General features: G+C 45.4%; 3 protein-coding genes across 3 annotated transcripts in view; 2 read left to right on the top strand and 1 right to left on the bottom strand.

Moving 5' to 3' along the window:
• LOC120424226 (F-actin-uncapping protein LRRC16A) overlaps positions 1-1,552 on the top strand; it is a 45,100-nt gene extending 43,548 nt beyond the window's left edge. Inside the window, exon 14 of the mRNA XM_052711350.1 lies at positions 37-1,552. Within this exon, the coding sequence (XP_052567310.1) occupies positions 37-759 (723 nt within the window). The 3' untranslated portion in view covers positions 760-1,552. The remainder of the gene's footprint in view (positions 1-36) is intronic.
• Positions 1,553-4,548: 2,996 nt separating this feature from the next.
• LOC120431402 (uncharacterized) lies at positions 4,549-7,456 on the bottom strand. The gene is made up of 2 exons (XM_039596527.2): positions 7,375-7,456; positions 4,549-7,314 (listed from the first exon to the last, which is right to left on the bottom strand). Exon 2 carries the CDS (start codon positions 7,174-7,176, stop codon positions 4,555-4,557), a length of 2,622 nt encoding a protein of 873 aa, XP_039452461.1. The 5' UTR covers positions 7,177-7,314; positions 7,375-7,456; the 3' UTR covers positions 4,549-4,554.
• A 294-nt stretch (positions 7,457-7,750) lies between these two features.
• Positions 7,751-10,688, top strand: LOC120431398 (uncharacterized). The gene is made up of 2 exons (XM_039596524.2): positions 7,751-7,829; positions 7,890-10,688. Exon 2 carries the CDS (start codon positions 8,028-8,030, stop codon positions 10,647-10,649), a length of 2,622 nt encoding a protein of 873 aa, XP_039452458.1. The 5' UTR covers positions 7,751-7,829; positions 7,890-8,027; the 3' UTR covers positions 10,650-10,688.
• Positions 10,689-11,233: the final 545 nt, after the last annotated feature.

Below are 11,233 nucleotides of genomic sequence, written 5' to 3'. Positions count from 1 at the left end.
CTTTGGGCCAGTCTACATTAGGCAAGGGTATAGAAGGGGCCGGTTAAGGCTTACGTAGCCGTGTTTGTTTGCTTTGGAACTAAAGCGGTCCATTTGGAGCTGGTTTCGGACCTGTCCACCGCCAAGTTCCTCCAAGCACTGCGTCGGTTTGTGGCTCGTCGGGGAAAGCCAGCCGACATGTATTCCGACAATGGCACAAACTTTGTCGGCGCGAAAAACGACCTCAAAGACCTTCTGCACAACCTCAGACACGAGAAAAACCACGAACACATCCAGCACGAATGCTCCCAGGAGGGTATAAATTGGCACTTTATTCCTCCTTGCGCTCCCCACTTTGGTGGGCTCTGGGAAGCCGCTGTTAAGTCCGCCAAAAAACACCTCCTCCGCGTTGTTGGCCAATCCTCCATCTCACACGAGGACTACATAACCCTCCTCGCCCAGGTAGAGGCTTGCCTCAACTCAAGACCCCTCACGCCCCTCACTGAAGATCCCTCCGACCTCGAACCGCTAACCCCCGCTCACTTCCTGATCGGGACATCCCTAGAAGCAGTGCCGGACAAGGACTACTCCGAGATCCCGAACAACCGCCTCACGCACTGGCAGAGCATCCAACAGCAGCTTCAACATTTCTGGCGTCGATGGCATACGGAGTACCTGCAACAACTACAAGCTCGTGTTAAGAACTGGCAGCCAGCAATCGAAATTCGCCCTGGACGTCTTGTCATCGTGGTCGACGAGAACCAACCGTCGATGAAGTGAAAGATGGCACGAATACACGAGATTCATCCCGGCGCTGATGGTGTGGTCCGCGTAGTTACGCTTCGGACTGCTACTGGATACCTGAAGAGACCAGTTACGAAGATTTGCCTGTTACCAATACCAGCAGAATCGATCGAGGAAGAAAAGGCAGAGACAGCTGAAATCGGGCAATTTCAGGGGGGGTCGGAATGTTTGGTTTCTGTTAACCCCTCGGACCATGTGGACCGAGAGTTCGAAACCGCGAACGGCAGATCCCTCTGATCGCCATTTCGCCGCGAAGGCCGCGAGAGAATAGGTGAGAGAGAAACTGGACCGCGATCTCCGCTGGTGAGCCTTCGAGGATTCTGCGATCCAGTTTGCGCGACAGTACGCTTCAGCGCTTCACTCCGCGAAGACCCACACGCAAAACCTTCCTCGACACCATTTAACAAGCTGTGTTTTACTTAAGAAATTAAATAAAGTTAAGTTCAATTAGTTTGGTTTTTAATAAATAGTTTGCTTTAAATAAAAGTGGTTTCAACCTAACGCGCGTGTGTGTCATTTCGGCCTATAGGCCATAACCCGCGAAACCCGTGACCATCTCGAAGACGGATTCCAAAGCCATCCGACAAGCGCCTGAAGTCGTGCCAGGAACGACCGCCGGAGTACTCCATCCCGTCCCGGTTCCGGCCGTCAACCTTAAGGACCGCCAGCCACAGGAGTGGCCGCGTAAAAGCCCCGGAGTCCGGAGCACATCCCAACAACCAACCAGGTACCTTCAACCAAAACCGGTTCCAACAGTCACAGTTTTTCATTTTTTATAATTAGTGCACATGTTTGCCCAGTTTTGAAAAAAATATTTTTGAAAAGCTGAGATAATTCTCTATATTTTGCTTTTTCAGACTTTGTTGATACGACCCTTAGCTGCTGAGAAATTGCCATGCAAAGGTTTTACATCGAAAAATGAAGTTGAAAAATTTTTGCGACCAAAATTTCGATTTTTTGAAAAAATCAGTATTGATTAAAAAATTCATAACTCGGTCAATGATTTTTTGCACAACCTGGAAATTTCTGAAAAGTTGGCATTTTATGTCCTCTAAAACATATAAAAAAATAAAAAAAAAATAAAACTAGTGTTTTTTTGTAATTCAAGTTTTAGTGATAAAAAGTTAAATAAAAAAATCACCAAATTTTTTTTACCGTGTATTATTTTTTTCTAGTGTAGTCCATATCCATACCTACAACTTTGCCGAAGACACCAAATCGATCATAAAATTCCTTCAAAAGATACAGATTTTTGAATTTTCATACATCATTTTTGTATGGCCAGCTGCCAAATTTGTATGGAAAATTATATGGACAAACTAATGATGCAAAATGGCTTCTTTGGGCATACCGAAGGCACCAAAAAAGTTTCAGTCGGATTAAAAAATACAAAAATTAAAATTGAAGAAAAAAGACCGATTTCGTAGAGAATTGCTCAGCAGCATCTAGAAAAAGGAAAGAATCATCAAAACGGAACAAGTTGAAGAGCACTGCTAGTTGATTCCAAACAAACGCGGCAGCGTTTCGCGGCGCAACTTGGCAACTTAGCAAATTTGCAAAATGCAAAGTTTTTCTTGGGCCCTGCTAAGGGCGCCAAATGGTTTAAGGAGGGCGACATTTTTGTTAAAGAACTTGTTAGTCGACGACTAACCTCGACTAACCTACAGCTCAGCCCTGACTGTCAAAATGGCCATTTTCATTACCAGCATTGAAAACCATTAATTTTGATACTCATATTCCCCAAAATTGTAGGGTTCGGTAAATGTCCTCCTGGGAGAACCTCCCTGAGGGTACCGGCCACTCCAGGTTGTGGCCAATGCTGTCATAATGGCCATTTTCATTACCAGTATCAAAATCCAAGAAGTTTGATACCCATATTTCCCAGTCTCGTATGGCCTTTCATCGGAACACCTCTGAGGGATCTGGCCACTCTGGGTCTGGTGGCCAGAATATTCCGGTGGCTCTCAATAAATCCGGTTGGCCTGCCTCCGCTTGGGCTGCTCCTTGCTCCAGGCCAGCTGCTTTTCGGCCAACTGCTTCTGGGCTTCCAGGCCGTCAGCTTCCAGGTCCAGGTTGTTGTTTACTCCTCGGCGTCCAATGATAGAATGATTTCCCAGGGTTGACCGAGCGGGGTTATATTGGCTTAGAATGGTGACGGAGGCCCCGCCCCTTTGCGCCGGTTATCCCAAACCTCATCATTTGCCTTTTTTTCGTGTGGAAAATTTCACGCAACAGTGCCTTGTTGCGTTGCGGACCCCTTCCCCAGTACCAAGCATGCAACATTTTCGTAACGCGCGACATTTTTCGTTTTTGTGGATTGACACCTTGCCAGAATAGAGCTCTTAGGACAAAGTTCGTTGTCAAAAATCCTTATAATGTTAAAAAGCTGTTAACTGATTTTCTTTTTATAAAATTAAATTAAGTGTTAGAAGCTTTAGTTTTTATGTTTTTTTTTGATATTATCTTAATTTGTTGCACGAAACTGACACCTCCCGTTCTCGTGTTGACACCGGGTGATACAGTGTGGAAGGTGCTGGATGTGGCAATTTTCGAATGGAACGACTTTATTTGGGCAATTTTTCCGTGAGTACGTGAGAAAATCAATAGGAACTGCAGAAATGGGCGACGATTTCAATTTTAAATCTAGTACTAGTACATTGCTGTGCTTATAATATGTAAAATAAATTTAATGGGTCGTCCATATCGGAAAGAGGGGTTGGGGAGGTTGGGCGACAGTTCGTTTTTTATTTTAATGAATGGATAAAAAATGTCATTGAAAAGTTAGCGTTAAGTTGCGGTCCCAAATTTCTGAACGGCCAGTTTCAAATAATTTTGAATGACCTTCCACAAAATTTGAAGCTTGTTACTAAAATTGCTAGGATTTGGTCTGCTTAAATGTTGGGTAGGGACAGAATGGACCAGGGGGGTAGAATGGGCCACCCTTAGATTTCAGCTTTAGAATGGATTTAGACCAACTGTAAGATAAGAGTCTTATAAAAGATGTAAAAAAACATCACCTCACCGAAAACGATGTTTGAATTCATTGTATTTTTCGAATTATGAGCAAAAATGTAAATTATTGACAAAACAACGCAAATGTTGTTTATTTCGAGGTTTTTAAATAAGCTTTCTGAAAAGTTGGATTGTTTGAAAAAGTTTGTACAATGCTTATAATGTTACTAGATGTTACTACCAAGGTATGCAAACAACAACGGAACCTTAAAATCATTTAGAGACTTGGTGGTGGAAGTGTTACATTAAAATCCACTTGGGGGCAGAATGGACCACCCTTATTCTGCCTTATAAAAACAATTAAAAGTTATGAAATTTTGATTAAATGTATTATAGCGTAGGGAGATTGTTTCGGCTTGCAGTCGCAGTAAAACGCGTCGATTTATATTTTGTCGTCGCCAACGTTTCGGTCCTTGGTTGGGACCTTCTTCAGGGCCTATATTATTATTAATTATTTGTAAAACAGTAAATTTGGCAAACCGAAAGTCCTACTCACTTGACAATAATCAACGTTGTCCAGTATCGTTGATTAAACGGAGGAATTGTTATAGGTTGGGGGGGCACAACGGTTGTTTGCACTGTAGAAAGAGGGGGGGGGGGGGGGGATAGTTGAGAATTTGGGAATTTACGTATTGGGGAAACTAAGGTCCACTTACGTTCAAACATTAAGATCGTACAGGTAAAGGCCAAAATATCACTTAATGTATGCAAAAATCGAACGTACGAGCACTTGGGTTTAAACATTAGGGAAAACTGATACTATTGGTTAGGCAGTGGGGTTGGGGTAGTGTGTAGTGGTGTGAGGGGGGACTGGGCCAGGTTGGCGGTAGTGTTAGTGTTCGGAGGTCTCCTCCTGCTGGACCCGACCATGGACAGGCAGTTGGCATACGCGCAACTCAGTCCATCGGTGTCCGTACGGCGGTTGACCGTGTTGGATGTGGTGGTGATGTGGCACATCTCGAGTACGGGAAGTGCGGACGTCTTGTAGCTGTGGTCGATGATGTGTGGTTGTTTCAGATTGAAACGGTGCTGGTGTAGAATGCAGTGTTCGATCAACGCGGTCTTTTCCCGCAGCTGTTGAACCTCCACATCCGAGTATTGGTACCCTTCTAGCAGCTTCTTGTCCAGGGCGTTGATGTAGGACTGGTGTCCGTACATACGCCGGCGCAGGTTGTTGGTGGTCATCCCAATGTAGCACTGATCACAGTTCTGACATTGTATCTGATAGATCACGTTGTGTTTTTGTAGGTGTGGTACAGGGTCCTTCACAGAGCTGTGAAGCTGCTTGATTGTGTGTCTGGATTTGGTAGCGACCATGGTATGGGGAATGTTGTGTGTAATAATGCGTTTCAGGGTTGGTGAGAGACCGGGGATTAGTGGTATGGAACGGTAGACTGCTAGGGGGTCTTCCGTACGTGTTGGTGTACTCTGGATGGATTGGTGAAGCATCCTCTTCACCAAGTGTGTAGGGTAGTCGTTGCGTCGCAAATGTTGTAGTATCAGCTGATTTTGTTGGGCCACGTTGGTAGCCGTACTGAACGTGCGCACACGATCTATAAAGTTGGACACTACGCCGAGTTTCTGGTCCAGCGGATGCATGGAGTGAAAGTTAAGTAGTCGGCCTGAGGATATGGGCTTAGCATACCACTCGGTAGTAAGCGTGTTGTCCGGGTTGCGTATGACTAGTAGATCCAGGAAAGGTAGTTTACCCTCTTTTTCTACTTCACACGTAAACTGTAGGTGTGGGTCGTATTGGTTGAATACGTTGAGCACGTCGTCGACCTGGTCCCTGGGTAGTATCAGGAACAGATCATCAACGTACTTGCGTATGTGGTCCACTGGTATCTTCGCTGTTGTGGTGACAACCAACAGAAGGGTCTCTGTGGTGATATCTGCCAGTATTGGTGAGAGTGGACTCCCCATAGCTGTCCCTAACAATTGTGTGTAGAAGTTGTTTTGAAAACAGAAATACGAAGAGTCGATCAGGAACTCCACGATCTCCAAGAAGATGTCCAGACTGATGTTGGTGTGCGGGGATATTTCTGGCCAGCTCATTATTATATCGTGGGTGACCAAATACTTGGGGATATTAGTAAACAACGACACCACGTCAAAAGAGACGATGATGTGGTCCGGTGGTACAGATGTGTTGTTGACGTATTGGCAAAATGTTCTGGAGTCTTTAACGTTGAAAATGCTGGTAAATCCCTGTTGCAGTATGGACGAGACGAACTTGGCCAGGTGGTAGGTGGGAGATGTGACGTTAGGCACTACTGGACGTAGCGGCAGGTTGGGCTTGTGGGCTTTTGGTTGACCATAAATCCGTGGGCAGATGGCATTGTGGCTGGTGAGCTGCAGTTTGGTACGGGTGTCGATCAGCTTAAGATCAAACAGACGCTTGGCTATGTCATTGTTGTGTGTTTGGATTCTCGATGTGGGATCGTTCTTGACGGGTCGGTACACGCTAGTGTCCGTGACCAACTGTAGGAGTTTGTTGTTGTAGTCCTCTTTGTACATTATCACAGTCCTGTTCCCTTTGTCAGCTTCGGTAATGATAATGTCGGGGTTGGTTTTGGTGAACCGTCTGGTTACCAAGACAGATCGGGAACAAAATTTGTCCAGCGCGGTAGTGTTGGTGGTAGCCGAGCGTTTGTTGATGTGGTTTTGTATTACATTGATGATTTGGCATCTTGTACGTTCCCGCACGGTTCTGTCCTCCTGCCTGGTCAAGATGTTTTCCAAATCTGCGATTAGGTGGAAATAAGGGATGTCCCTAGGCTCTGTATACGGTAGAGCAAACTTTGGTCCCAGACTTAGCAGGATGTTGGTTTCCGGGGGAATTTGCTTGTTTGTGGCGTTGAAAATGGCCTTCTCGTTGAGAGATGGTGTTGTGGTGGTCTCCTCGACGGTGTAGTTCAGCATACGGTGGAATTTCCTGTGGGTTTGTTGTGTCTTCCGTTGGAAATTCTTGTAAAAAGCAAACTCCTGTGTGAAGAGGTACTGTTTGTAGGTCTCGGAGGGGGTGCTGTCCATGATTTGTCGCTTTAGTTGATCTATTGCTGCCCGAAGCTGTTGGATTTGGTGGAACGTGTCTTGGATTTCGATGTTGAGTATGGCTTTTTGCAATCGTGTGAGTGTCCGGGAAAGTTTCTTCTGGAGTGGACTTCGTTTAGCCAAAAGTTCGTGGGCACATTTGAGAGAATGGATGATGTGTACAGGCACCAAACCATCTCTCCGGCATCTGATGAGGAAGTCCTTTCGACTCAACATGTTGCCCAGCTTAGTGTAACTGCTGGCATAAGATTTGAACAGTTCTAGTGCCGTTTGCCCATGTAATTGACCTACTCGTGCGTAAAATGAATGTTGTGCATTTGGTGCCATGCTAGATGCAAATATGGATTTCCGACTGATTTGTGGAGCGTAGGGAGATTGTTTCGGCTTGCAGTCGCAGTAAAACGCGTCGATTTATATTTTGTCGTCGCCAACGTTTCGGTCCTTGGTTGGGACCTTCTTCAGGGCCTATATTATTATTAATTATTTGTAAAACAGTAAATTTGGCAAACCGAAAGTCCTACTCACTTGACAATAATCAACGTTGTCCAGTATCGTTGATTAAACGGAGGAATTGTTATAGGTTGGGGGGGCACAACGGTTGTTTGCACTGTAGAAAGAGGGGGGGGGGGGATAGTTGAGAATTTGGGAATTTACGTATTGGGGAAACTAAGGTCCACTTACGTTCAAACATTAAGATCGTACAGGTAAAGGCCAAAATATCACTTAATGTATGCACCTTTACCTGTACGATCTTAATGTTTGAACGTAAGTGGACCTTAGTTTCCCCAATACGTAAATTCCCAAATTCTCAACTATCCCTTTACCTGTACGATCTTAATGTTTGAACGTAAGTGGACCTTAGTTTCCCCAATACGTAAATTCCCAAATTCTCAACTATCACAAACAACCGTTGTGCCCCCCCAACCTATAACAATTCCTCCGTTTAATCAACGATACTGGACAACGTTGATTATTGTCAAGTGAGTAGGACTTTCGGTTTGCCAAATTTACTGTTTTACAAATAATTAATAATAATATAGGCCCTGAAGAAGGTCCCAACCAAGGACCGAAACGTTGGCGACGACAAAATATAAATCGACGCGTTTTACTGCGACTGCAAGCCGAAACAATCTCCCTACGCTCCACAAATCAGTCGGAAATCCATATTTGCATCTAGCATGGCACCAAATGCACAACATTCATTTTACGCACGAGTAGGTCAATTACATGGGCAAACGGCACTAGAACTGTTCAAATCTTATGCCAGCAGTTACACTAAGCTGGGCAACATGTTGAGTCGAAAGGACTTCCTCATCAGATGCCGGAGAGATGGTTTGGTGCCTGTACACATCATCCATTCTCTCAAATGTGCCCACGAACTTTTGGCTAAACGAAGTCCACTCCAGAAGAAACTTTCCCGGACACTCACACGATTGCAAAAAGCCATACTCAACATCGAAATCCAAGACACGTTCCACCAAATCCAACAGCTTCGGGCAGCAATAGATCAACTAAAGCGACAAATCATGGACAGCACCCCCTCCGAGACCTACAAACAGTACCTCTTCACACAGGAGTTTGCTTTTTACAAGAATTTCCAACGGAAGACACAACAAACCCACAGGAAATTCCACCGTATGCTGAACTACACCGTCGAGGAGACCACCACAACACCATCTCTCAACGAGAAGGCCATTTTCAACGCCACAAACAAGCAAATTCCCCCGGAAACCAACATCCTGCTAAGTCTGGGACCAAAGTTTGCTCTACCGTATACAGAGCCTAGGGACATCCCTTATTTCCACCTAATCGCAGATTTGGAAAACATCTTGACCAGGCAGGAGGACAGAACCGTGCGGGAACGTACAAGATGCCAAATCATCAATGTAATACAAAACCACATCAACAAACGCTCGGCTACCACCAACACTACCGCGCTGGACAAATTTTGTTCCCGATCTGTCTTGGTAACCAGACGGTTCACCAAAACCAACCCCGACATTATCATTACCGAAGCTGACAAAGGGAACAGGACTGTGATAATGTACAAAGAGGACTACAACAACAAACTCCTACAGTTGGTCACGGACACTAGCGTGTACCGACCCGTCAAGAACGATCCCACATCGAGAATCCAAACACACAACAATGACATAGCCAAGCGTCTGTTTGATCTTAAGCTGATCGACACCCGTACCAAACTGCAGCTCACCAGCCACAATGCCATCTGCCCACGGATTTATGGTCAACCAAAAGCCCACAAGCCCAACCTGCCGCTACGTCCAGTAGTGCCTAACGTCACATCTCCCACCTACCACCTGGCCAAGTTCGTCTCGTCCATACTGCAACAGGGATTTACCAGCATTTTCAACGTTAAAGACTCCAGAACATTTTGCCAATACGTCAACAACACATCTGTACCACCGGACCACATCATCGTCTCTTTTGACGTGGTGTCGTTGTTTACTAATATCCCCAAGTATTTGGTCACCCACGATATAATAATGAGCTGGCCAGAAATATCCCCGCACACCAACATCAGTCTGGACATCTTCTTGGAGATCGTGGAGTTCCTGATCGACTCTTCGTATTTCTGTTTTCAAAACAACTTCTACACACAATTGTTAGGGACAGCTATGGGGAGTCCACTCTCACCAATACTGGCAGATATCACCACAGAGACCCTTCTGTTGGTTGTCACCACAACAGCGAAGATACCAGTGGACCACATACGCAAGTACGTTGATGATCTGTTCCTGATACTACCCAGGGACCAGGTCGACGACGTGCTCAACGTATTCAACCAATACGACCCACACCTACAGTTTACGTGTGAAGTAGAAAAAGAGGGTAAACTACCTTTCCTGGATCTACTAGTCATACGCAACCCGGACAACACGCTTACTACCGAGTGGTATGCTAAGCCCATATCCTCAGGCCGACTACTTAACTTTCACTCCATGCATCCGCTGGACCAGAAACTCGGCGTAGTGTCCAACTTTATAGATCGTGTGCGCACGTTCAGTACGGCTACCAACGTGGCCCAACAAAATCAGCTGATACTACAACATTTGCGACGCAACGACTACCCTACACACTTGGTGAAGAGGATGCTTCACCAATCCATCCAGAGTACACCAACACGTACGGAAGACCCCCTAGCAGTCTACCGTTCCATACCACTAATCCCCGGTCTCTCACCAACCCTGAAACGCATTATTACACACAACATTCCCCATACCATGGTCGCTACCAAATCCAGACACACAATCAAGCAGCTTCACAGCTCTGTGAAGGACCCTGTACCACACCTACAAAAACACAACGTGATCTATCAGATACAATGTCAGAACTGTGATCAGTGCTACATTGGGATGACCACCAACAACCTGCGCCGGCGTATGTACGGACACCAGTCCTACATCAACGCCCTGGACAAGAAGCTGCTAGAAGGGTACCAATACTCGGATGTGGAGGTTCAACAGCTGCGGGAAAAGACCGCGTTGATCGAACACTGCATTCTACACCAGCACCGTTTCAATCTGAAACAACCACACATCATCGACCACAGCTACAAGACGTCCGCACTTCCCGTACTCGAGATGTGCCACATCACCACCACATCCAACACGGTCAACCGCCGTACGGACACCGATGGACTGAGTTGCGCGTATGCCAACTGCCTGTCCATGGTCGGGTCCAGCAGGAGGAGACCTCCGAACACTAACACTACCGCCAACCAGGCCCAGTCCCCCCTCACACCACTACACACTACCCCAACCCCACTGCCTAACCAATAGTATCAGTTTTCCCTAATGTTTAAACCCAAGTGCTCGTACGTTCGATTTTTGCATACATTAAGTGATATTTTGGCCTTTACCTGTACGATCTTAATGTTTGAACGTAAGTGGACCTTAGTTTCTCCAATACGAAAATTCCCAAATTCTCAACTATCCCCCCCCCTCTTTCTACAGTGCAAACAACCGTTGTGCCCCCCAACCTATAACAATTCCTCCGTTTAATCAACGATACTGGACAACGTTGATTATTGTCAAGTGAGTAGGACTTTCGGTTTGCCAAATTTACTGTTTTACAAATAATTAATAATAATATAGGCCCTGAAGAAGGTCCCAACCAAGGACCGAAACGTTGGCGACGACAAAATATAAATCGACGCGTTTTACTGCGACTGCAAGCCGAAACAATCTCCCTACGCTCCACAAATCAGTCGGAAATCCATATTTAAATGTATTATTTTACTCCTGGTAGCTTCACAAATTACGTTTAATGCGACATTAGTTGATTTTTTAATTGTTTTGATGCTTATTTGTAAAAATAGTGTCTTTTTTCGATATCTTTTTTTCAAAAATCTTTGTTTTGTTAA

Source organism: Culex pipiens, unplaced genomic scaffold (assembly GCF_016801865.2).
Source record: "Culex pipiens pallens isolate TS unplaced genomic scaffold, TS_CPP_V2 Cpp_Un0003, whole genome shotgun sequence".
Lineage (NCBI taxonomy): Eukaryota > Metazoa > Arthropoda > Insecta > Diptera > Culicidae > Culex > Culex pipiens.
Note: the sequence above shows the minus strand (reverse complement) of the source record. Positions and strands in the feature narration are given on the sequence as shown.

What these genes read in the sequence shown, in the direction of transcription:
- LOC120431402 (XM_039596527.2), bottom strand. Translation starts at nt 7,176, where the DNA reads ATGGCACCAAATGCACAACATTCATTTTACGCACGAGTAGGTCAATTA.
- LOC120431398 (XM_039596524.2), top strand. Translation starts at nt 8,028, where the DNA reads ATGGCACCAAATGCACAACATTCATTTTACGCACGAGTAGGTCAATTA.